At 36.8% G+C, this 25,881-nt stretch overlaps 3 protein-coding genes across 3 annotated transcripts; 2 read left to right on the top strand and 1 right to left on the bottom strand.

Moving 5' to 3' along the window:
• Nucleotides 1-952: 952 nt before the first annotated feature.
• Nucleotides 953-10,772, top strand: LOC135687803 (calcium and integrin-binding family member 2). Its single transcript, XM_065204472.2, has 8 exons — nucleotides 953-1,250; nucleotides 1,954-1,988; nucleotides 5,913-6,015; nucleotides 6,604-6,708; nucleotides 7,385-7,427; nucleotides 8,258-8,364; nucleotides 9,774-9,862; nucleotides 9,998-10,772. Exons 1-8 carry the CDS (start codon nucleotides 1,197-1,199, stop codon nucleotides 10,017-10,019), a joined length of 558 nt encoding a protein of 185 aa, XP_065060544.1. The 5' UTR covers nucleotides 953-1,196; the 3' UTR covers nucleotides 10,020-10,772.
• A 186-nt stretch (nucleotides 10,773-10,958) lies between these two features.
• Nucleotides 10,959-17,084, top strand: LOC135687801 (uncharacterized). Its single transcript, XM_065204470.2, has 2 exons — nucleotides 10,959-13,017; nucleotides 14,046-17,084. The coding sequence occupies exon 2, from the start codon at nucleotides 14,555-14,557 to the stop codon at nucleotides 16,256-16,258; it is 1,704 nt and encodes a 567-aa protein (XP_065060542.2). The 5' UTR covers nucleotides 10,959-13,017; nucleotides 14,046-14,554; the 3' UTR covers nucleotides 16,259-17,084.
• Nucleotides 17,085-19,946: 2,862 nt separating this feature from the next.
• On the bottom strand, nucleotides 19,947-25,866 carry LOC135687805 (cytochrome b-c1 complex subunit 10-like). Its single transcript, XM_089114259.1, has 3 exons — nucleotides 25,706-25,866; nucleotides 20,742-20,889; nucleotides 19,947-20,116 (listed from the first exon to the last, which is right to left on the bottom strand). The coding sequence occupies exons 1-2, from the start codon at nucleotides 25,774-25,776 to the stop codon at nucleotides 20,763-20,765; spliced, it is 198 nt and encodes a 65-aa protein (XP_088970385.1). The 5' UTR covers nucleotides 25,777-25,866; the 3' UTR covers nucleotides 19,947-20,116; nucleotides 20,742-20,762.
• Between the last annotated feature and the right edge of the window lie 15 nt (nucleotides 25,867-25,881).

Below are 25,881 nucleotides of genomic sequence, written 5' to 3'. Positions count from 1 at the left end.
ACATAAGTTTAATTTAACTTTTTTTATGTCCTCTCCAATTTAGATGAGAGTCTATGATTACTCCGTATAGTGATACTTTATACTTTAGTCATGCTTTATATACTTTAGCCATATGATACTTTAGTCAGCTCATGATTAACAATTGATTCCATTTCCTTGAAGTTTTGGCCTATGATTTCATTGGGAAAAAAATAAGGTTTCTGGGAAAATTGAAAGACATTACAACAATTAGAGAGGATGAAATTGCCAAGTCTGTCAACAGAAAAAGAGAAAAAATATGACAATACTGATGATACGGTTGAGGAGGTCTTTGAGGCAATGTTCAAATGTTCATGTCCAGGTCTGCACAAAAACTTTTGTACCAAAGTTATAAGTTATGTCCTACCAGACCAAGCTTTAGGCTAGAAACAACTCCAGCATTACGTTACCAAGCTCTTTCCGAAACCCTCGAATGCACTGTAATTAATGGTAATGCTGGCCTAAGACGTGATTCAATTTCAATTTTTTGACTTCTTTTTCATTCATAGCTTCCAACCTACCCGAATGGCCCGATATTATGACTTTCTCCCAACCACCCGATCTGAGAGATTTTGTCCCAAACTGAAGAATATCTATCCAAATATGCTGCACAAGCAAAGGAATGAAACGAAAAAATTGATTAAAACCTTCAAAGCTTTCCGCCTGTAAAAATTCATCGAAATAGAAAGGTTGTTTCGCAGAGTACATTTTCAAGCAAACTCGAAGCATCAAAATTAATACATTTCTCCACCCTTCTGCAGTAACTATGTGTTACCTCAGGTAACGAGTGAATCGTGTGTTTGTCTTGATATGCAGATAAATAAGATTTGAAGGTCTGTTTATTCTTTTCAATCACAAAAGACAAAAACTGACAGAGACTTGTGCCGATTGCACTGTACAAACTTTATGTGATGCTTTAAAATTCACTATATTTGAACATTTTTTTGCTAAAGACCTCCCTCTATAACGTTCTGACAACACCCGCCTTCCTCGCTACCAAAAATGTTTCTACCTACGGCCTCGGGAACAGGGAATTGAGGGTTTTGCAATTGAAAGAGTGCTTGGAAGGAGGATGTTTCTATAAATAAAATTGATTTACTGCCATTAAACATAAAATTATCAATATTTAATGAGACAAGATGGTGGAAAGAGAATGCAAGACGTGAAGTGATTTGATAATGGGGAATTCTCAGACGCATTTCTCAGACGAAAAGCTTGAATACTACCATAAGGTATTAATCTGTGAATTGCTTTCATGCTACTTGCTACATTTGAGGATGATTATGAATCTTCGATTTTTTTACTTGTGACTTTGTTGGTTCTAGAAACCAAACAATTTTGGAAGAAACTTTTTATATACGAACTAGTATTTGCTGGAATTTTTTCGATGCCTAACAAATCAAGTTCTTGTGAAGAAAATATTTGTCTGCTTGAGCATCTATATATAAGTATGAAATTTGGAATAAAGAAAAAATTCTTCATGTAGGCCTAATGAGGAATGAATAGGTCAAAATGAGGACAAATTGCTTGCTTCTGCCAGTCAAATCACTAGCATTGCGCCCAATTTTCAGCCAAAGAAACCAACAAGTAGGATTCATTTTACCTCCTTAAACGATTAAAAGTATCAAGCTTTGGAATCATTAATCTTCACACAATTTATCCGTGCAGTGAGTGTCAAAAATGCTTGGCTGCATAAACGTAGAAACACGTTTTCCTTCTCCTCTTGCAACCGCCATCTTGCATACGTCTTCCACTATTTTTATTGAATGACAGTTTGAGGAATAAAGGAAATAACCAAAGCAATTCTATTTTACTTATTTCGGTAACTGAATGCTCCTGAAATCTTTTATTGCAATATTCCTTTATTTATGCCTATCACTCTATTACAGGATTTATTGCAACATTCCTGTATTTATGCCTATCACTCTATTACAGGAATGTACATTTTTCTCAAAAAATGACATCTTGAGGTAAAGCATTTGAGATTTCAATTTTTTCATGTTTGAAAAATCTTATTTTCTTTTGTGATCAAACTATTGATTGTAGAAAGTATATTCTTCCGACTCCATCGGGCTTGTTACCAGCTTGTTTCTTAGCAATGCGTAACGATGTGGCAGGTAGTCTATTCAAATCGAGGCTAGAGATAGATCATTTCTATAATGGCACCTGTTTTCTATCAATTCAATTCAATTCAATTCAATGACAAATATACCTAAATACATTTCAATACAGAATAAAATTTATTAACATAACATAACAACATAGAACTTAAACATAGAACATTACAAGACATTATGTATTTAAATTTATTTGTCTAAGGAGGAGCTCTCTAATAGATGAACTATCTTCTCCCGCATAAATCTCTTTCTTTTTGTAGATGATAATACCGTTTTTTGTAGGTAATATGGAACAAATTGGATAGTCTTGCATATCGAACTGCATTGAATAAGCCATAAACTATATCTTGTCTAGAACGATTTTATTTAACCCTCAAAGAAGGACTGCTTGTGACAATGTAACGAGTCTTCAATATTTATCTCAACTTTATAATAGCTAGCAGCATAAAGTACCGAAGTGATGAGGCCATAAAAATCTATTTTTAGAATTTCTGAATTTTGATCCCAGAAACTAGAAGAGCAACATGAAATACCTCTAAATATGCAAAATCAGTTAAAGGCATTACGAATTGGCTGAGATATGGCCACATTAGTACAGGCACTTGCCCCATCAAACCTCTGTAATTTGGTCTTGGTTCATAACTTTATGAACCAGGCCAGAATAACAGTAATCCGCTAGCAAACTTGAAATCTTTCATTGGCCGTATCTTGCCCAATTTGGAACAAATCTAGCTAAATTTCCACATTGAGAGGCATTTTATACCGTTCTTTCAGATTTTGTGGCCAAATTTGAGAAATTCTAAAAATAGCTTTTTGATGACGTCACACTTCAGTACTCTTACCGCCGATTACAAAAAAAATTAAAAAGAAGAGCAGTAATAGCACATGCTTGAAGGCCACAGGGCAATCATGTGATCAAGTAACATACCTCTTTCCCTTCCAACTTTGAAGGTAACGTTATCTCCTTTTTAATATAGAGTCACGTCGCCCCTAATGGAAAGATTCGACTTTTTCATGATTTCTGACTGTGCAATGATAAATATTAATATGAAGGAATTGGTTTTGTTTATCTTCAAAAAACGCGCGAAATTATTTTGCTGACGACATTACTTGTACTTTTTGCTAATTATCGTCGTTTCATTTTGTTCATAAAAGCTTGGAGAATCTTTTAAAAGTAAGCGGAATGTACTTGAAAAAGTTGTCAGTAGACCTTCGACTCTTCTTTTTGTTCAGCACCTCAACTTTTTTGGGCATTCCCTCGGTCGGTTTTTTAGCTAAAACAAAAAAAAACCCCGCAATTTGTCTCTTCATCTTTCAAAAACTAATATTCGTTGAAACCCAAACAATAGCTCGCCTTACATTTCACGCTTTTGGAGTGCTCGCCTTACTGCTATCGCAAGAAATGGAATCAAATCATTATCTTCTTGACTCATCATCCAAATAAACTTGTTTTCATGACTAAGATTTTTATATAGGGAATTCAATTTCCTCCAACACTTCATTCCTTTCTTTAGAGTAAAGGAGGCAAACCATTGCAAAAAGAATTCGTCTTGAATAGCGTGGGTGGAGATCGAATCGCAATATCTGCAGATTCTTTCATCCTTGGGTGGGAGGCTTGTTGCCATATCTGCCAGTCTCAAAATGCAAGTTGTGAGAACTAAGTCTTAATCTGCAAAGCATGCTTCTTGTTTGAAAATCTGGAATAATATCAAGATACCTTTCGAACGTAAACGTGGTTTTGAATAGCGCATAGGTCCGTAGCTTCTTTTCGTTAATGATATGGCCTTAGTTTTTTCAGGATGCTTGATATGAAGCATTACCTTAGATTTAATAGCAGGAACACTATCAGAGACATTTTTGTTGTAGAATGAGATCAGTTCCTTTGTATCTGAAATCCAGGTTTAAACACCAGTCAAAGCATCATCTGAAACATAAGGAAAGCGAGTTTCGCGAGGCGTTCCAGACATAAATTATATAATCTAAAGTAAAATTTAATTATGGCAATATGCCTCATAGCTAATATATTAAGTCTGCCTAATTTCACGTAAATTGCATCGGAGGTCGTTGACGATTTGACCCCAAGAGCATATTTGCAGGCTTGCGAGTGTAGTTTTTTCAGAGTTGGCCACTCCTTTTGGCCCCTAACCTCACACGAATAATTCATAATAGGAATGATCAATTTGTCGAACAAGAAGATATAAAGCCTCGGATTAAAACCATCCCAATCCCCACTTCTCGATAAAAGTGCGTAATGCGATTTCTGAGCCTTTTCTTTAACTGTTTTAACATGATCACCAAAAGAGCTATTTTACCACACATTTACCGATTTTCCATGCGTGTGATGATACTGATTTACTAGTTTTCCTACCAACAACCAAAATTTTGTTTATCAACATCTACAGATAATTTAAACCTATTTGTGTCACGATCGATTTCAGTCAGCTGAGCTTGCAAACCATCTGCTGTGTCAGAGAGTAAAACTAAATCATCAGCATAAAGTAACGTGCTTATTTTAACGTCACCCAGGACATGCCGGAGGAGGCTTCACCAATATGACTATCCAGATCATTCAAGAAAAGAGCAAATAAAACAGGACCTAACAAACAGCCCTGTCTTACACCACGAGAAAAAACAAAAAAGTCAGATAGTATATCATCACCTCTTACACTAGATTTCACCTTAGAGTATAGTGAGGAAACAACATTTAGAAATTTATCAGGAGCACTTTCATTTATCTTGTGGCTTCTTCGATGGAACGGCGGGTTCCCACTGATATAAAAAAGACTGGATCGAGCTTCCCTGCCCAGCGTTTAATCCACATAGCAGCGTCAATCCTGAGACCTTGCCGTGTTGTATGAGTCTAGAGTGCAATCATATTGGTTTTAGTTCAACTTGCTTCTCATAGCAAAATTCAAAGTGACCGTTGAAACACAAACTTGCAGCATTTGGAAGTGATGTTAAACATTTTTGCCGTGAATGTTTTTGCTTATGCAACGAAGAATCCACTGTTCACTAATTTTCCTGGGCCTGTTGTCTCTTAAAATATTTAATAATTTAATGATTAATGCACAATTTAAAGCGCAGCACTGTGTGTGCACCATTTTAACAAATGCCAGCCCAAAGCTTTAGACGCGAGATGTCTCAAGATGGAGAGTTTCGATCGCTTCCTCTTGCTGATATAGGAGAACAATAGTCAATAGGTTGTTCGATCCAGCCTTTTTTAGATCAGTGCGGGTTCCCTGTTGTGATGCTCAACAATTTATGAGTGGCTAAACGTGTGACACGTGATAAAGTCTCATTCAAATAAGAGAACCAAACTGGGGGATGATAACTTTATTCTCTTTGAACTCTGAATTTGAAAACAAATGGCTCAACGAAAGTCTGATTTGATATTGACGAATGATAAAGGTAGAAGGAAAGAAGGCATATGATAATTCCCGGTTTTTCTCCGTTGTGCGCTTTTCTGCATGCCCAAACTTGAGTCGTTCCAGAAATGGCGATGGCCTAAGTTTTTCACGAAAAAAATGGCCTGCAGTAATGTTGCACGTGTAGAAAGAAAGAAAAGCTGATAAGACTGTCTTTACTCAAGCATGTAGATTATACAACAAATAATGTGTTTCTAACGCGTTGATTTTATTAAGAAGTACGAAAAAGCTGAGGAAACAATTTTTACTGAAATCGTTCCATAAAAGGCGACGTGACTCTGGATTGCTTTTCTACAAAACCAGTTACCTTTGATTGGTTACTTTTGATTTGGTTACTTTTGACTTTTTATAGAATATATAGAAAATTCAAGAGCTTGGATGACTCAGTTCCAGACAAGTACAGCAAGGCTTATCGAATACCAAAGGAGAAACTGTGGAAAATGAAGGAGCTGGAGGTACGTGAGAGGCAAAACTTTAGAACTTTTGACCAATTTGAAGATTTACTCATTCACTTAGTATGCATTACTCTTGTCAAAAGTAATTTAAAGTGCCACAATGCTACAAAGTAACATCAAGTGCTAAATCTCTTCAAGACCAATTTTTAGGCGTTGCTTAGTATTATGAAAGAAAACAGGCAATGGGTAACTAGATGGGATGAATCGCAAGTGCAAAAGAGTAAACGCCGGAGGGTCAGTTTATGAAGTGAAAAATTGTCACTTCGTCCTACAACTTTTGAGATTGTGAGTTCAATGTGGTTTCAATTGCACTACACTCGTCAAACCAAAGAAAAGATGGCCTAAAGAATTAAGCTCCTCAGTATTGCATACTAATAGCGGTTCAGATATCAGATAAGATGTTTGAGGAAAAAAGACATGTGGCAAGGCTATATTGTACTGAATGCGGCATCATTTAATGTCTCAATGCCAACAATAATCGTGCCTTAATGCCTGCTCTCGTGTACTTGCTTTGCCACTGTCTTAGTCCACGGGAGTAGGAAAAACACTTTCATCAATATCATTTGTGACCTTCATTTTTCCCTTTAGGAAAACCCCTTCAGAGACAGAATCTACCATGTTTTCTCTACAGATCAAGTTGACAGCTTAAACTTTGACGAATTTCTGGATATGCATTCTGTCTTCAATAGTCAGGTAACATCTTGCTTCTTTGCTTATTCCTGTTGTACACAATCTTCTGCCGAACTCGTTTACTGGACAGGTAGAAAAGGAACAAGATAGGGTAACAGATACAAACTGCCACAGACTTTCCAACGGTGAAGCAATCAAAAAGTATAGAACGTACAGAACTAAGGATGAGCAACAATCTTGAAATTAAGCCTCTTCTCTTCAAACATTTCCTTGCCTTTAGATTATAAGTAAACCTACTTTGAAAAGAACCAATTTTTTTAAATTTCAACACTTGAGCAAAAACAAAAATGTATCAAATGAACAAGCAGAAAACATAATGAACAAACAAAATTAACAAGGAAGGTATTATATCACCCTTCTTTGAGGAACCTTGCTTTAACCTTTCGTCTCAAGTCTTTCTTTCTTGCTTTTGTCTCAAGTCCTACTTATTTCCACTGCATAATTGTTCTTAGTTCTTTTATTGATTTGCGATTATGCATACACAATTTGGAACAGAGTAAATGAAAAGATAACTCAAAATTGCAAACCAGTCTACTAAAGATTACCTTTGAGAAAGCTGCCCTTATTGCTGTGTCAGGAAGGGTCGTCATACTCATTAATAAAGTATTTTTTCACAAAATTGCCAGTTAGGTTCTGTAGTAATGTAATGCAATTAATATATACAGCTTTATCTGCTTAGGCGCCGTCTGGCATCAAGATCGCTTATTTATTCAAAATTTATGGTAAGTAACGTTTACAAGAACAGCTCGATCTTATGTTGTGTTGTAAAATTTGAAGCTGCTCTGTTGCAGTAAACATTGAATTGAAAATATCTCCTTCGAGAAAGACAATGATCAGAATTATGATCGTAATCGCATACGATATAGGCCGTACTAGTAATACTTCAAGGCTACAAATATTTGAGGTCTCCCATAACTCGAACTGTCTTTGCATTTTCCTTTCATTCCCCCCTCTCCCCCCCCCCCAAATATGCTAGAGCTTTTGGTTGCTGGAAATTTACACATGCAATTTCATTCTCCCCTTGGAGTTTCGAGTACCCAGAAATGTAAATCATGATGGATTTAAGTATGCAATGCAGCGGCACTTTAGAATTTGTATGTTTTACAATCTTAGAGCACTATACATTCATGTGCTTACTAAAGCTGGTTTTATCTTATCTCTTGTATCGTATGTCTAAATGATGTCACCCAAAGTCCACGTGTATATCAACGCGTAGAAACTTGGAGTTCAGTCTCTATCAAATTCATGTAATCATGCAAACATTATCAGTATTCTCCTGTACATTCTTAGGAGTGCGAGGATATATGTGGCAATGTAACAGGAATGGTGAAGCCAAAGAATTGGTTGCATTTTCACCAAGGCACACCTAAGAAAGAAAAAACACCCTTTTTCATTTCCTGTTTCTTTACAATGTCCATGTATTCAAAATAGGAAGCAGCATTTGATTTACAAACACTTTACATTTCTTTAAACAAACATTAGAAAGAATTCTGACAACAAGGGTTTGATTATTTTCAGTTGATTATCAATACAAAGCCTTTATTCTTTGCAGATATGGACAATGATTCCAAGTTGGGAAGAAATGATCTCCTAGCAGTTCTTGACAGAATTACAGACAGCAGCTTAGAAACTTCAGAGAGGAACGAAATTATTGACAAGGTGAGGCAACAATGAATCAAGTTCTGCTTCAGTCATGTTTATGGATGAAAATGTTGCTTAGGCTATCAAAATATCTCAGTTGACCTAGCTTTGACATGCTGGCACTTGGCAAGCTGTCTTTTTCATATACTCACTTCTCTCGATCTTTTATCCTATAACATGCTATAATACCGCCAATAATAACTGTAGGTACCTTGGTTTTACTGGTTGCTTCAACCTTACACGAGCTTGATACTTGAATGAAGCAAAGCTCATTATGAAAACAGTTTTCTTGCAAGCACAAGTACAAAATAGTGAAAGATCCACAATCTTAGCGCATCCAGTAACCGAACTCTACTTTCTAATGTTGTGTTTATAAGACATTTAACAAAGTTCATGAACCAATTGTTTGGAGATGTGTCAGTTTTGGGGTTCTTTTACGTTTGATTTTCCTCTGTGGAATCACAATCCCCTTTTCATAGGGTAAAAAAGCAAGGATATAAATCGATTTGACTCCTATCTTATTTCTTGAAATAAACGATAGACAAAGATCACTGTAAAAGCGCACTGTCTGAAAAAAACACAAATCCAGATTTTTCTCAGCAATCTTTGCTATGCCAATGTCTTTTTTATCTGGAAATGACCCAGCTCTACGAAGTACACATAAAACTTGCTGACAAAATGTGCATCTGTTCAATTTGTGCAGATTAACAGATTTCATCGGAATTGAAATATTCAAGAAGAATTTTAATTTGATTTTCTAACGTGGTGCTAGGTACCCGTTTTTATGTAGAACAAGCGATTGAAAATATCAGATGCTGGTTCAAAAGATATTTATGTATATTTTACATCTTCTTTACTGAAGACAAAACCGACTTTGATAAAGCGCGGAATCTTTACCATATCCAAAAATGTTCGAGCATTCTTTGCGTGAAAACTGATTTTTTTAAGTAGATTTATCTCTTGGAAGTTTATCTAGTCGGCAGATGATTTGCAAACTTCCCGGGTAAGAAGTGGCAAAATTGATAAGAGTTTCACCTGCATCTGTTGAGTTACGGTTAATCTTCATTTCAACGCTTGACTCGAAAAACAAGTAAAGCAATTTTTCTACCTTTTCTCATCAGATTCCAGAAATGTTTCGTACACAATGCTCTAACAAACCCACCAAGATACCTTTCGTTACAAAAGTAAAAGGCTACTGTGATGAATTGGATGAAAGAATATTTATCACTGATTGCCATGCTGCGAGCAATTTGCTTGGTTGTTGTGAAAGCAGCACTTGGAGCAGCCAGTAGGACTGCGCCAGCCATTTCCTCTCAGTTCAATTAGCAATTGCTTCATTTCAAAAAATTTTATAACAGATAGTCCCCGTCAGTTGAGTTGTATTAATTTGAGTCCATAGCTGACTAAGATTCGAATTCAATTGACAGATATTTGAAGAATCAAACTGGAATGGTGATGATGTTTTGGACTTCTACGAATTCGAGCAAGTACTTGCAAAAGCACCTTACTTTCTCAGGTAGGCCATTATCCGTGTATCGTAGCTTCACCAGTCTTAGCTTGGAACAAAAACTGCCACATATTTGGAACAGTCAAAGCCCTAAGGACAGTAATTTGTTTCTCTTTAATATGCAAATATTATTTTGCTTTGCAGCACCTTGAACTTACGGTTCTAGAACAAGATTGGCAAAACACACAGGTTACAAAATAAAGCGAGCAAGCCATGTGCAGAATGAAGAGGTAGTGATTCAATAGTAGATGTAGTGAAGCAGAGCTCGAATCAAAGTGACAAAGAGAGACACTCCTCTCCGATAATGGTATTTGGTAACACTCTCATGATCAGGATTGTTCCTATCCTCCGTGTAAATATCTTCACCTGCTGCTTTAAGAGAAGTGACATGAATTCAGGCAAAAGATACGAATGATTGTCGAAGCATTTGATTCCTGTTGTAGTTTGAATAGATGTCTTTGGTGCATCGCACATTGTTTACCTGCAATACAAGGAGCAGGCCATGGCTTGGGCTGCCATCCTTGTAATTTGCAGTAGTACCCACGTAGAATGAATTAAACTTGGGAAGACGTCACTGTAAACTGACCACATAGTCACTAAACCAGTCAATCACCAAATTATATCACGATGCTAGAAATAATCATGATATGTAAACAAACTTTAATTGTGGGATGCACTAAGATTACCTCTTAGTGTAAAGTAAAGATTACCGCGTTTTTTTACACTACGCAAGCTCTAAATTTGGTTTCTGATTGCGACTTGCGGTTCTACGATTTGCGTATGAAAAGTGTTTGATTGTAAACATTATTATCAAGTTATATTTTACTTGTTTAAAAGAGGAGACGATTGCATGCATGTTTCCTTTCGACACACTGTATGTAATGATTGCATAAAATATGAATAAAGGCAATATATGTTAATCTCAAAAAATGTGTCTCTCTTTGCGCTCAAATTATGGCTTTCAAAGTCAAACGGTAAAAGAGACAATGAAAACCAGAGGTAATCAAAATTCATTTATCACAATTGCAAAACGTTCAAATAAACTCGCTGCAGACAAACTGGTTTCATTGAGTCTCTCTATTTCATCCAAACGTCATTAGCGCACACGGTCGTATTTACGCAAACCACCATAGTCTGAAAATTCAGCCGATAGACAACCAAAATGCTAGCTGCCAAGCCACATTTCACATTTTGAAGCACTGATAAGAAAGACAAAGATTTAGGATTCACGATTTATTAAATATTCATCTTTAGGTGTATTCACTTATTGTATGAAATTTGTGAAAAATCAGTAAAAAGGACGCTCGGAAATTCTCGTTTGCTCATGAGGCAATAAAACTTCTCATTAAACTTCGATAATGCGCTGCAGAATTGACTAAATACTGCAACATTCAGGGCCTTCACTAACAGGACTTAAATTCTGACGAAATTAAGCCTGCGCAGAGGCATAGGTGCATCTGATTTAATTACCATGCCTTATCGTGTTGCGTAACTGAGTTCCAGACCAGCGTAATTATACAATGGAAGATAAAATATACGATTAGCAAATCTGAATGCAGCTGAACATAAACTGTGATAGGAATTAATGCATTCGGATAAAAAAGCCAGTACTGACGATCTCTATGTATGTCTTTTACAAATCATAGTTATACGTACTGAAAGCTATGCCCGGAGCACATACGTAGAGGCCAGTTTCAATTTATGAACTCGTTCTTCGTACATAAAAATGTATTGTGCCACCAATCGTAGCTTCCTGGTTTTGTTTCAACCAATTTTGCAGTTGCTGTTACGTAATAAAACAAAGTAGGTTGCATGAAAAGAAATTTTCATAAGTTAACAATTGATCCACCAAAGTACTCATTTGGAGCTACTTGAGGCATCAGAAATTGTACCAAGAATGACAAATGAACCGTCACTTTGAGCTGTAATGCTTGAGTCTGAATTACAAAAATGTGCGATATTCTAGCCTTAACCCGTGTAATAATGCTTCATCTTGGCATGGTGTTTCAAATGGCAAGGTAAATTAGATATATATTTTAATAAAATAACTTTTCTGCAACAAAAAGACAAAAAATGGATTATCTACCCTTGATAACTTTAGTCTATTGTTCATGACTGTTTGAAACTTTGAAGTAGAGAATTGGAAGGTGGTCTATGTTGTATTATGATGTCACTCGCTGTCATATTATGATATAACATGCAAGAGCTAAACAGTGGCTCAATTCAGATAAGATATTTGATGCGATTCTGGTTGAAAATCTGGCATTAGTATTTGGCAACCCAAAATAAGGCGACATATTTCAATGGACGCAATGCCTGCTTTGCCTTGATTTTGTCAAATCAGTTAATGCATGGAACAGCTTCCGTCCTAAGAATAATGGGACACAATGCATTTGCGCCAAATTTGAAGAAACTAGTGTAAACCTACGAAACAAACTGCTCTTCAGGGTTAATCTGGATATAAAGAGATATTAGAACTTTTCATTGTTTTCCTTAAACTCCAGTCTTAGAGGCTTTTGTAATAAGCTCCATATTGTCCTGTCATAATTCGTATGTTCAAACATCTGTCCTTTTTGGTACATGATAAATAATGGATTGAAATATGGCGATGACAACATAGAATGAGAGGTAGTGGTTTCGCCATCAAAAAATAATGTTTGACTCACGTTGCTGATATTTACAGCTGATACAGTGTCAGATTTAAACACACCGTTACATAATTACAAAATTACTTCTGACATTCTAAAGCAGCGTTATCAACGCCTTCGAAATATGATAAGATGCTTAATAGAGCTGAAGTAATTGATTTGCCAAACAAAAATAAAGACAGACGACATTCACGAAACTACGTCAGCCTTTGAGCGAACAAGCTATAAGATGATGCAAAGGATAATCGCCGAAATGAAAGCTGATACCACAGAGTTAGTCACTAGCAAAACCATATCAAGCTTAGCCAATGCAAAAAACGTTTCTCTTGCTACATATTAGATACTCAAAGCCAGGAGAGCATTAATTGAATTCCATATAGACTCTGAACGCCGTATTGAGAATGTATTTGTAAAGGATCCAGCTCGCACAAAGAAAGTCTTCGCTGTTAGCAGACAATGCAAGAAATTGTGCGGTGAGATTCTAAACTTATTATAGAGGCTTCTTTAGGGAAGAAGGTAAGATTCCGAAGAAGACTTTTCTCAGTTATAAATGTTTTCATGACAGCTAAAACAAGCTAGGGTGTATTGATGAGTGGTTTGAAACAATATGTTGACGATTTGCTACTTGGCATAGAAATTTGCAACAAATATACAGCTTGACCAACATCCAAGCAAGATAGGGAGCAGCTGCACTGTACACCATCAGAAATTTTAATCAAGATTACAAGAATTCTTACTTTTAAGGCTAAAGTTGATATCTAATGTCAGGGTGTGTTCCTAACCATATTAAAGGAAAACAAGAAATTGATATGCTTTTACTTGGAAAGCACATTAACTCTTTAACAATCATTAAAGACAATTTTTGGGCTTAAAACAGAATCATTCACAAATCAGCAGTCATAGTAGCCACTTTTTATCTGCCAAAAGAAAACTATATTTGAACTATCGATGCTAAATTCTTCGCATTTGGCCAAACAGCGATATAAAGTTCAGATACAGGGTGATATCCATTCAAATCCAGTGGAAATTTTTTTTTACAAAACTTTCATCGCTATTAAAATCTGTTTTAACCACTCTCGAATGGAACTGTGCTAGATCAAACTTATTGTGTAGAACAGACAGAACTATCCAAGACACAGTTCTGATTATCGAATTTAAAGTCTCTCAAAAATGGCATTTGGTTGACTTACATTTGAAATAGTGTGACTTCAGAACCATAAGTAGCACGTGCTTGTCTATTTTTAGGTTTAGCTTCGATGAAACAGCTCGTTCATATCACGTGGACGTTGCCTGTTTGTTTCGGAAAGCTAATAAGCCTTTCAGTGAGTCGTCCCTACATTATACACTAGTTAAACGAAGAGTCACCGAGTCAAAATCAAAACCAATTTGCCTGTTTGCTTATTCATCTTTAAAGCTAGAGATGTACCTTACAGTGCAATTTCCTAGACCCCTTCGACTATGTTGTTGGGGATAGCATCTCTTGTTGACCAAAATGTTTTGCTGCATGAAAGAAGAAATAAAATGAGATTTACTTCCTCTTCTAGTGAACAGGAGAGTCGTATCATGGATAGCACAAGAAAAGTAAAGAAGATTTAATAACAATCAAATTCTTTAGAGCACATGGAAGTGATTCTGTCTGTCGAAATACGAATCGGTGTCCCTGCGCTTCCTTGGCGAAGAACTGATAAGGAATACGAAAACTCAAATCTTATGAAACCACATGGTTACTCGAGTTTGCAGTAGTCATTTCTAACCAGACATGAATATTTTAACAGGGCGGCAATAGTAACTGAAAAACAACTAAAACCACCTTATTCTTAATGAACTACGACGATACAGAAAGCGTTTAAAGCATAACAGTCTTTGACGAGGGTGCAACTTCCTTGGAATACACAACGTTTAATGGAGACGAGAACATAATATTGACACTGGTAACAATCGGTACTGGTTATGTAATAAACTGGATGAAAATGGGGCTGCGTTTAACTGATTTCTAAAAGAGATCTGTAGAATTGATAAAGGCAAATGAAGGATTTGGCGATGTCTTGTTAAAATGTGGCTTTACATATCCGTTCCTGTTTTAATCTTCGTCGTGTTTACGAATTCGATAGTGCTTTGGTTGATCTTAAACATGCGTCGACTGCAGACGCTAAGGAATGTACCTCTAATCGGTCTTGCAACAGCTGATGTTCTCGTTGGACTATTTTGGATCCCTCTAGCAACTGCCTCGGGATATCTACCCGAGAACAAAGATTTGTGTCGAGCTGCGTTATCGTGTGAGATTCTAACCACGCACGCCTCTCTGTTTAATCTCATCGCCGTTTCAGCAGAAAGATGGATTGCGATTTTTAAACCACTGCATTATCACCAAATCGCCAGTCAGTCAGTGGTCGGTGGCTTGCTGGCAGTTTCTTGGATATTGTCATTCGGGATGCTGATTGTCTTCTTGGCTACAGACAAATCTGACAATGACATCAGAGAGTGTGACATTGTCAAGTACATTGACACTTGGTTCCTCGTCCTTATTCTTGTCATATTCTACATTGTTTGTGGTATAATGATTTTCATGCAGCTCAAAGTTTACTTGATTGTACGCGCACAGATTCGAAGAATCCGACCCACGCCGTACCCAGGAGATGTTAAGAATGGCCTAATGGCAGCTACGAGTTTTATAATCGAGGAATCGTTCAATATAAATGCAGCACTGGCAGACGACGAATCCGAAAGCCAGCGCGAACAACAGTCCGGACATTCTTCAGTAGAGAGAGCGCTATCGAAGGAACTGTCAGTTATAAATGATATCAGAAGGAAAACAAAACTAAACGATGTCGATTCAGAGGGCCGAAGGACAAACCAGTTAGGCAAGAAAGAAGCGTGTGATTTGCTGTCTCCAAGCGGTTCAAGAAAACATTCAAATGGAGACAGCGAAAAGCTCATCAAAGACAAAAATATAAGTTTGAAAGTACCGGGTATTGCGGAGCGAGCGGTAGAACGGCAGGACAGAATGAATACTGGGGAGAAAAATAAAAACATGAAATGTGTTACATTGTCAGAGAGGGTAGAGGAAAGGTTAAGTGAGGGGGGAAAGTGTGAAAGAAACCATGAAATAGCAAATATGGGCGCAACGGCACTGCAATTATGTGTTGAGGAAAGCGAGGACAATACAAAATGTAGCAATGACTGGACGGCCAAATTGAAAAATTTGACTGAAAGGAGAACAACGCGACAAAAAAGCATTGATAACATCTTCTGCGTGGAAAGAGAATCAGAGGAAAATTCTCCAAAGCCGCGATCAGTTGATTCCACAAAACCGCTGCATGAAAACATGACAGCCTTCGGCTCCAGAGCATTGCGCCTTCAGAAAATCACAAGGAACAAAATCGACAGAAAAAAAGTTTACTACAGTCCTGATTCACTCACGACGAAGAAGAAGAAGCGCGGGCCTAAAACATCGTTTGCTTCTTTTGTCAGACTATTTTCAGTTATCAAGCGACAGAGGAAGTCCGAATTTACGCGAGCGATCGCCACAAACGTTGTATGTTTGTGTTTTGTGCTAATGTGGGCCCCAAAATCGACAATCGACTTGTTGACAGGGCTAGGACACTGTACTGACTGTGCATTTGCACACTCGATATCAGCAGTTCTCGCATGGACCAATTCCGGAATCAATGCACTCATTTACGCGTGGAGAATGCACGAATTCCGCGAGGCGCTACGAGCAATTTGGTTCAACCAGATGAATAGGGCATCAAGATGAGTAAAGAATCTATCCCACAAATTCCTGACTAAACTCCCCGACCACAGACCCTTGGGTAACAAAACTTCCTTCCTTTTATAACATGTATAAAGAGGGAGTTGGGTTGCAGTTTAGACTCAATACAAAAGGAACATTGAAGAAGAAAACGGAAGATGTGAAGATTCAACGACACACATATCGCTACTCCACAAGTAACATTTTGTCGTTGAAAGCCATCTGTGAAAGCAGAAGCCTCGGTGACTCAAATCTTACGAATTTCTTCAGAGACAATGAAATTTTTGCTGGACAAAATATCAAATCACACAAATATATAAAGTTCTAAGATAGATTGTCAAAATGATGAAACTGCCTTATTTAGAACTATTTTTATCTGCAGTGTAGGGGAAATAAATTGTAAAAGCATAGCGCGATAGCCTAACCCAATGATTAGTATCTAGGTAATCAATTTGACACACAATTCAGATTTGAAGCCGTCAATCCAATTGGTGTAGAGAAGAACTTTAAGTTAATAATGACTTGGCACTGGATCGGACGGTACTGCTAGCCATTTCATCTTAATCGCATTTCCCATCATCTCTAGATCTCTCGGTAGAATTGATAGGCCTTCAATTGAGATTGTCGTGTTCCCCAGCACAGGAAGGCAGCGTGGGTTTCTGTTATCTTTTAACTTGTGAGGCTGATGATCGCTCAAACCATTGGCCAAGATCAAATCTATATGTTGCCCCCCTTCCTGACTGTTTGGAAAATACATTTATAGTCAACTTTGGAAGCACCTCTTTTCTAACAAACACTTCTGACATGGTTTTAGGCTTTGGACATTACATACAGCTGGGACCTATGTTCAAATATAACAATGATGGGTACTTAAATAAAGACAGGGGAAAACATACTGCAATGACCATCATCAATCTAAAGGAAACGTTTAATACAGTAAACCAACTGATAATCTAAAACATCAAAGATTTAGCCATTTTTTCCACAAGATAATTGCACGTAGTTCTGCAAATCAACGGTGTATCATCCGATACAGAAGCAAGTAATGTAGGATTGCCACAAGGATATTTGCTACCTCGATTTCTATGTATTATATTGATGACCGTTTGTTTTGTCCTGGCACTGCACAGGGTACAAGCGACTATGTAGGCCGATGAAGTTGCGATTGAAGATACTGTCCATTCAGAATTTTCCTGCTTTGAGAAATTGTTGCAGGGCAATGAGCTTTCATTGGATATTGTCAAAACACACACCGTGATAGTTGGCTCAACCCAAAAGCCGAGGAAGATTATAAAAATTCATCCCTAACTTTAAAGTTTGAAATAAATTTGATCTTGTTCACCGACATCTGAATATCTCATTGCAATGACCGATGATAGTTTGAAGAGGAAAGGAAATTGCCTGGGAACCAATTAGTTCATTTCAGGGCATCATGTACAATTTACAATGACATTTTCTATGTTAGCACCATGCGCAAGAAATAGTTGTATCTTTTCTTAGTCTGCTCTAGAAACATAAACAGGTCATTTTATACATATTTCAAACACAAGAGGCCCTAAGACAAGAGCTTGTAGTACACCGAGGGCGGTTTCTCTCCACATGCTGAATTGACACTCGACTTTTACCTAAAGCTTCCTGTCGGTGAGTAGCAAGGCAGATTGATCGAAGCCATTCTATTTATTTTTCCAATTTATGATTTATGGTTTAAACAATAAAAGGTCTGCAAAAAGTCTGCCAGAACAGCCCCTGCAATTCCTCCTCTATCCAAAGGTTTCTTCAAGGCTTCCACTAGACGAAGAAGTGCAGGCTGTGAACCATAGTCTTCCTGAAACCTACATTAAGTATGGTCTGGATGCTTTGGACAATAGGAAGCATCTGACTTTTTATCAACTTTGCATAAATCTTTGATACTGTCTGTAAGACTTGGATTCATCTTTGCATCTACTTTTTAAAATAGCGATCCTACCTCCATTTTGGGAAAACTATCCTTAGATAAAACAGCATTATACAGGTTGGTAATCGTTATATAATACACTTCAATACTTGTCTATAAGTTAACAGTTGCACGAGGATCGCATTAAGGGTGAAACTTAAGAGTAGCAACTTAAAACTGTCTTGTTTTATATACCAAAAGTTTGTACAGCTCTGCCTATAGGGTATCAAGCATTTTATGATAGAGCGAGAAACTGAGCAAATCAAGCCTTCTAGTTTGAATAACAAAATTTTAATAAATGTGACATCTCAAAAGTAAAATTTGTGAGGCAACTTGAGATTGGGTGTGAATCAATTCGTCGTTTGGATCTATAATGTCATTTGAAAGATTGATTCATCCGGAGATCCCTAAACTTTTGGCTACACGTGTTGCAAATGTTTTGAAACAAAATGTCTGCTACTTAAGCTTCACAACTTTAATTTACCTATCTTCACACAAAGCTACACACAAGTTTACTTGCACCTTTTCTGAAAACAATTGCCTCTTAGTTTTTCTAAAATCATGATTATTATAACCTCTAGCGTTGTTATATCTTCAATCAAATCTACACGTGAGATTGTTTGCACTTTGTCTGAGAGCAATGGCCTTATAATTTTTTTTCAAATCCATAAATATCGATTAGGCCATGAAGATCGATATTTCTTCAGCAATCAGTTTTGGCCTTACATAGCTCTTTTTTGAAAGTCAAAGTTTTCCTAGCGTTGTTATTTTTATTACGAAGCTTCGTTCTATGCATGATTTCTTTACACAAGGTTTTAGGTAACAAAATCCAATCATTTGCATGTGGATAGATTGACAAAACTGAACATTCCAAAAATTGCATAGTTGGGCTGATTCGTTAGGACCTTTAAAGTTAAAAAAAGACCCACTACGATAGATTAATCCTCAACCCAACATATTTGGTCACATTTTCACCAAGTGAGAGCTAGGAGCGTCTCAAATGAGAACTACCTCTACCATGGCAAAAAATTTGCATTACGTGGAGCTGGCACATGAAACAAACTCATTGATCAATAAGTACCTGCAGTCAAATCATTTGAGACCAATATGTGAAAATATTGAGTATTGGAGCATTGGAAAGTATTCAAAAGCTGGTTTACACTTTCTGCCTTCAGAACTAATAATTTAATCATAGTTTAATAAGGCTCTAAAATATTGAGTTATTGAAGTCATCCTGTATGGCAATGAACAATTTTCTCTTGATTCAAATGCAATATCTTTTAAAAAAAGACTAGATTATATTCACAGCCCCAAGCGTTATTCTCCTCTCGCATTAAATATTCTATTTTTTGTTTATTTTGTAAGATCATTCCTGTATGAAATAAGTAGCATTTTGTAGTTGATTTTTAGGTCCATGTTAAAAGCCAGATGGTAGGTATGTTAGTTTACTCCTCCTGATATCATCCTCACAGTGTTATAAAGTAGTTTGTTAGTTAGTAATTTATCAGTGTAAACTTTTATATGGGATAGACAAAAACTAATAATATGGTTAGCTTTTTACTCAAAATGGCTCAAAATGTTTGCTTTCTTTGAAGCTTTTTTTAAAATATGGTTTTGGCACCTTGGTGATACATAAGAGAAACTTACTCATAGTGTAACTGGCATAAAAAAATCTAGGTGTCTCCTATTTCCCAATACTGACCACGAAAGAGGGTGCAAAAAAGTTGAAACAGAAATTGATTCCATGCAATAACTCCTTGATCTTGCACAAATAACTTTTTCATATTCAAGACAATTTAAACAACATATTCTATTTACTGATATAAGAAGCAATGTTTAACTTGATGAACTTAACTGTCCTTAGAACAAGCACACAAAATGTAATTCAGTGTTAACTGCACATTTGTCCAGCAGGTTTATTGGAAATCCATCTAAAAGAAGCAATGGCATTATTGTCTAAAGTTTTGCATGTCAAAGGAAGAAAGCTGAAAGGACATGTCCCATAAGGACTTGATGAACAAGAAGTTTGATTAATAAATTACATTTTTCTTTGTCGCTGTTCATTTTCTCTATTAAACAAAGGCTGCGAGAATATATTTCATTTCTCAATTAACAAAAATAAACAAAACAAACCTAGCAAAAAAATGGCTTTTATAGCTAACATTGAAAATACAGAGCATAAAATGATAAAAGCCACAGCAATACATCAATGCATTTGGGTTACTCAATATTGGACAAATGCTTCCTAGTTTGATAACAATACTCTTTTGATATCAACTTAGCAAAACTGAAATAACAGTTCTTGCTAGTTCAGCATCTCTGCAAGGGCTGGCAAAGGAAATTCTAAGATAGAGAGAAAGGCCCCTTCAATAAGGGGAATGGGGTGTAAAAGATTTAAAAATACAATCTTATTTAGTACAGCTATCCCTGTCAATTCCAACAGAGGTCTTACATGCTATAACAGGCTAAACAACTAAGCCCCCCCTCCCCTGTAGCCACAGATGTATATTTAACAAATTGAAATTGATTAATTTTCAAAAAATCATTTTATCTTACCTTCAAGCATTTGTTTTGATATTACTTGGGCGTTTCCCACTCATATTTTCCCTTGATAAATGGCACCTTCCCAAGAACAACTTGCCAGTCTGTTAGATATAAACCAACAATTGAGAAGGCTGTGCCCCATATAGCTAATGGTCTTGCCCTATACAAATGACAAAAAAACCGAATTAATTGCATTTGAGCCTAAAAACAAAAGATTTGGGAGTCAGTGAAGATTTTTAAATAAGACTGGGTGGAAATCTTATTTTCAAAACTTATTTCAAATAAAATGGTCTTTGATCAGAAGTTATCACCATTCAAACTTTTGGACTCACAAGAATCGCTGTTGCCTTTTAATCTCCATAAGACAGGTGACGTTTGGGATAAAATTTACCAAAATTCAAGACAGGGCAAGTTCAATTTTGTGTAAGAAGGAAGAACCGCAGGATAGGCTGTCCGCCGGATTCTGTGAATCTTGCAATGAGTGTTGTTACGAAAGATATACAGGAACAAAGCAATATGACAACAAGAATCCAATGTCACGAGGTAAAATTTTCAAAATAAATTAAATTTAAGAAATATACTAATATTTTGCCCCGGCATACAGGGCTTCATCAGAGTAAATGAAACGAACAAGTGAATGAATTTGAAATGTGAGATGGTGGTGCCGGATTGGTGGATGTTGAATGGTGTGAATGCAGCGCAGTGGAGAAAAAATGGGATGATGGAAGAGGGGGAGGGAAGGGTGGTGGGTGATGTAAGGGGATGTGGGTGGTGCTATGGAGATTGATGCAATGGAATGATAATGATGACTATGAATATGAATATAAAAAAATGAAAAAAAAATAATAATCATAATGAAAACTTTAATTCCATTCAATTCAAGTTTAATTCCCCTTTTTAACTGCCTGGTAAATATGATATATATCAGGGACGGCTGGGAGCGGTATTAGCGTTATTAGTCTAATAGCAATTTTTTCAGCAAAGGCTCGCATAATCTACTGGTCATATATCTTTAAAATAAAACTAGTACTGGAAATCCTTGGCAAAAACAGTTTATTTGGACCGCTAACTGTTTACCGGCCATTTTGCAATGATATGGCATGATATGGCCATGGTAAAGCGACACTTATTGTGACGCATTCATCTGGCGGCCTCAAACAAATACTACAGCCACAGCCCTGAAATTGTGCTATTAGGTTTGTGAATCCTAATAGCAACTTTCATATCCACCTTTGTTTGTATCTCCTTGTGTGACGTAAAGTGGCCAATCATGCTGTTGTGAAAGACCAGGCCTTGCCCGGAAAGGCGCTCGATCGAGCGCGCGCGCCTAGAGCGCACCCAAAAGAAGCCTTGGAGAGCGATTTAAAGAGCCCCTCAAAACGTCAAAACAATATTACCACGAAGCAAAATAATTTCTTGGCCTTTGTCTAATAAACTTGATCAAGCATAAACAATCTTCCCAATAGACCGCAATATTATGATTTGCGTAAGATCACCCCTTGAGAAAAAAATTCAGCAAATTCAACGTTGGGTTTTCGATACCATTTTTAATATAATAACCCTCTAATAACCACCAAGGTCACAGGCCATCAACCCTCATCTCCGGCAGATTTATTTGATTTTCGATCAAGCGTTAATCTTCTGTTGAAGTATTGTTTTCTGTTTTTCTTAATAATTTAAAATCACCTTTGCAAATCAGACATCACATTTCCGTCCAAATTACCGCATTGCTTTTCAGTTTTCATTTGCTTTCGTGAATAGTAGATGTTCTAGTGTGTCTTATAGAAAGAATAGCATAAAAAGGGAAACAAAGCTAATGTTCGACTTAAAGCCATGCGTTTTCCTATATTTCTATATTTGTATTAAATCAACATGGTGTTTGCTGCATGTTTTGTTATTTCATATTATGGTGCTTTTTGGTATCACCATTGAATTTCTTATTTAACACTCTTCCAAAGCTTTCGATATGAAGCTCTCGATCTTGCAAAGCTCTTGCAGGATGCTCTCAAGGATATTTTATTTAAAGGTGTGAAATAGAGCGCCTAGAGTTTCTAAGGGGCTCTTTTCATGGAGCACCTTCATTTTGCTTAGAGCAAGGCCTGAAAGACCCAATATATGCGGACTTGCTATTAGCCGGGTCACTTCTAATAGCAAGATTCCCCAATTCACTCTTCCGTGCGTTTGGTATATTGCGTTTAAAATAAATCATATGGGTGTTTCTAGTTTACGTTGGGTGTTTTAACGACATACTGACAGACAATCCTTTCTTCACAACAACAATAAACACACCAAAGGCGACTTCATTTAAATATATGAAAGATAGCGCTCTCTTATTATTTTGGTGAAGCGATATGTAGTTTATTCTCAGGCTGTTACAATAGTTTCATCAAAAATCTCAATCTGCACTTAAATTGAATTGAAAAATATGGTGCTTTGGTTTTTTATGTTAACAATGAGCATTTATCAGAAATATTTGTCCTTATTAAGGAGTATTTAAAAGGTACGATACTTGCCGATATGATTTTTCTATTAAAAGAGGGCCTTTAATAGCAACAAAAAAAGAGGCTACGGCTACGAACAGAGAGCCTTTTCATCGTAAGCTGATGATATTCATCTGATGAGATCAAATAACCTCCGACAGTAGCCATAGCCCCCCCCTCCCTGATTTTTTTGCTTTTCTCTTAATGACTATGAGAAAGAGAGCGTTACAATAGAAAATGGCAAGGTGTTTTTGACTTGCGGCCAAGAAAATCAAGATGTATCGATGAGGTAGAGCATAGAAAAAAACAGTGCAATATTGAGAACAACCATTGAAGAGGGTGTGGTTAGAAGTAAAAAACAGCGACAGCCACGCCCTGATACCACGATTTTCTCTAATAGCAGTTTAAAATCTCTCCTAGCTGCCCCTGATATATATACAGGGCTTTCGATGGAAGGCGCAAGCGAGCGTGCAGGCACACGCCCAAGGTTATCTTTGAGAGCGATTAGTGACGCGCCCAGTGATAAATATTTCTCTTGAAGAGCAATTACCAAATGCTGATAGGTCAATCCACTTAAGAAACTCTTTTTAGAAATGGAAGTTGGACATCGAATCCTTGTTTCCACTACTCCATTTTTGTATGTCTCCACTTTCTAGAAAGAGAGCGTTACAATAGAAAATGGCAAGGTGTTTTTGACTTGCGGCCAAGAAAATCAAGATGTATCGATGAGGTAGAGCATAGAAAAAAACAGTGCAATATTGAGAACAACCATTGAAGAGGGTGTGGTTAGAAGTAAAAAACAGCGACAGCCACGCCCTGATACCACGATTTTCTCTAATAGCAGTTTAAAATCTCTCCTAGCTGCCCCTGATATATATACAGGGCTTTCGATGGAAGGCGCAAGCGAGCGTGCAGGCACACGCCCAAGGTTATCTTTGAGAGCGATTAGTGACGCGCCCAGTGATAAATATTTCTCTTGAAGAGCAATTACCAAATGCTGATAGGTCAATCCACTTAAGAAACTCTTTTTAGAAATGGAAGTTGGACATCGAATCCTTGTTTCCACTACTCCATTTTTGTATGTCTCCACTTTCTGATCATTCAGTTTCCGTTATTCTTGAGCCCATTGCTGGTTTTTATAAATAGTTGGCTTTTGTTAGCTATGCTTGGCTATTTTATACCTTTTTAATGCCAACATTGTAAATAAAGAGTTAATAATATTAATAATAATAAATGGCCCGGCTCACACCGTTTTGGCAAAAGTTGGTAACAGTGATTGTGTGTTTAAACAATCATCAGGTGTATAAAAGAACACAAATTAACGGCAAGCAAGATATAACGGTAAAAACAAATAATCGAGCATAATCAAACGAAGTTAATTGTGAAGAGTGATAAATCGTGAACAACTATATACATCGAAAATTGCTAATCAAAAGTTTGTTCTGGTGTCTACATTGGCTTATCAATTCTGTTCTATTATTAAGTATTTTATTGTCCGATAAAGATTGAATTATATAAAAATTTTCTGTCAGGCATAATTTAAAAAAGTTACTTCTAGCTTTGCTCTTTATTCTCTTGACAATTCTCCATTAAATAGTTGGTATCTGTCCTTGTTTCTTCAATTTCCAAACATATTTTGAAAGTTCAGTACTCTTTTTATATCTTTCGTGTTAAAATCTTTGTCTTATAAACCAGTCTGCAGAGTATGGCATGTGCACACCGGAGATATTTTTGTGCAAAACTTGTTGCACACCCATATTTTTGGGTGTGGCAACTAAGATGGGTGTGGCTGATAAAAACAAGCACAGTTGTGTATGAACAATTTGAGATATCATGAATCTTACTTGACAAATATACAAATAAAAACTTGCGCTATCTTCAAAAGTATACTTCAAACGCATTTTTACGGTGAAATGCAAATTCACAAATTTTAACCACAACAGGGGAAAATAGTCAGTGCACACCAGCACACCAGACATTTTTGGTGGTGCACACCGGCACACCAGGCTTTTTGCTCGTGCACACCGGAGATCTCGTCGAAAAGTGCCATACTCTGCAGACCGGCTTATAAAAGAGTATATACTGTCTATAGAGTATATAATAGAGATTAGCAAAATCTGTCACACAACCATTTTGTATGCCAAACAGCTGCCATTTTTTTGACTGGCCGTATCTCTGGAATGCCTGAATCATCTTTATTTCAAAATAATTAATGTACCAGAGTTTAACATTGACCTCTGCTTAGGCTGAATAAGTAGTCTTTGATACTAAAGAAATTGAAAAGGAGTTCAGTTAACTGGATTTTGTACACGAGGTGCTAATCCTCTAACTCTCAGACAGGCAAAAAATAAAAATAATATAAGTTTGAAGCTGAATTTCTTTCCTCTAGTTGCTCAAAGAAGCTTGGGGTGGCAACAGCTTAGCTTTTGAGAAAAGGGAACTGAGAGAATGGAAGCGCAGGAATAACTAAAGCTGTGAAGACAAAAAATATCTTACCATGGTTTCCCAAGCCGGACAAGTTGTCTGCTTTGGTCAACCAATTCCGTAATCATGGTTTTCGTCGACATGATTATTACAAAGCCAGGAAGCACGGAGCAGATTTTCTCTGACTTCACGTTCGTTTGGTTTTAGGCCGAGAGCTTCACTTATCAAGGAGTCTGGGTCTGACACCC

This window comes from Rhopilema esculentum, chromosome 20, assembly GCF_057945365.1.
Source record: "Rhopilema esculentum isolate cy_ngs chromosome 20, ASM5794536v1, whole genome shotgun sequence".
NCBI lineage: Eukaryota > Metazoa > Cnidaria > Scyphozoa > Rhizostomeae > Rhizostomatidae > Rhopilema > Rhopilema esculentum.
Note: the sequence above shows the minus strand (reverse complement) of the source record. Positions and strands in the feature narration are given on the sequence as shown.

Coding starts and splice junctions, on each gene's coding strand:
- LOC135687805 (XM_089114259.1), bottom strand. CDS start 25,776: ATGTCGACGAAAACCATGATTACGGAATTGGTTGACCAAAGCAGACAA. Junction 20,890..25,705: donor GTCCGGCTTGGGAAACCATG/GTAAGATATTTT, acceptor TCATTTGTATAG/GGCAAGACCATTAGCTATAT.
- LOC135687801 (XM_065204470.2), top strand. CDS start 14,555: ATGTGGCTTTACATATCCGTTCCTGTTTTAATCTTCGTCGTGTTTACG.
- LOC135687803 (XM_065204472.2), top strand. CDS start 1,197: ATGGGGAATTCTCAGACGCATTTCTCAGACGAAAAGCTTGAATACTAC. Junction 1,989..5,912: donor TCAAAAAATGACATCTTGAG/GTAAAGCATTTG, acceptor GACTTTTTATAG/AATATATAGAAAATTCAAGA. Junction 6,016..6,603: donor GGAAAATGAAGGAGCTGGAG/GTACGTGAGAGG, acceptor TTTTCCCTTTAG/GAAAACCCCTTCAGAGACAG.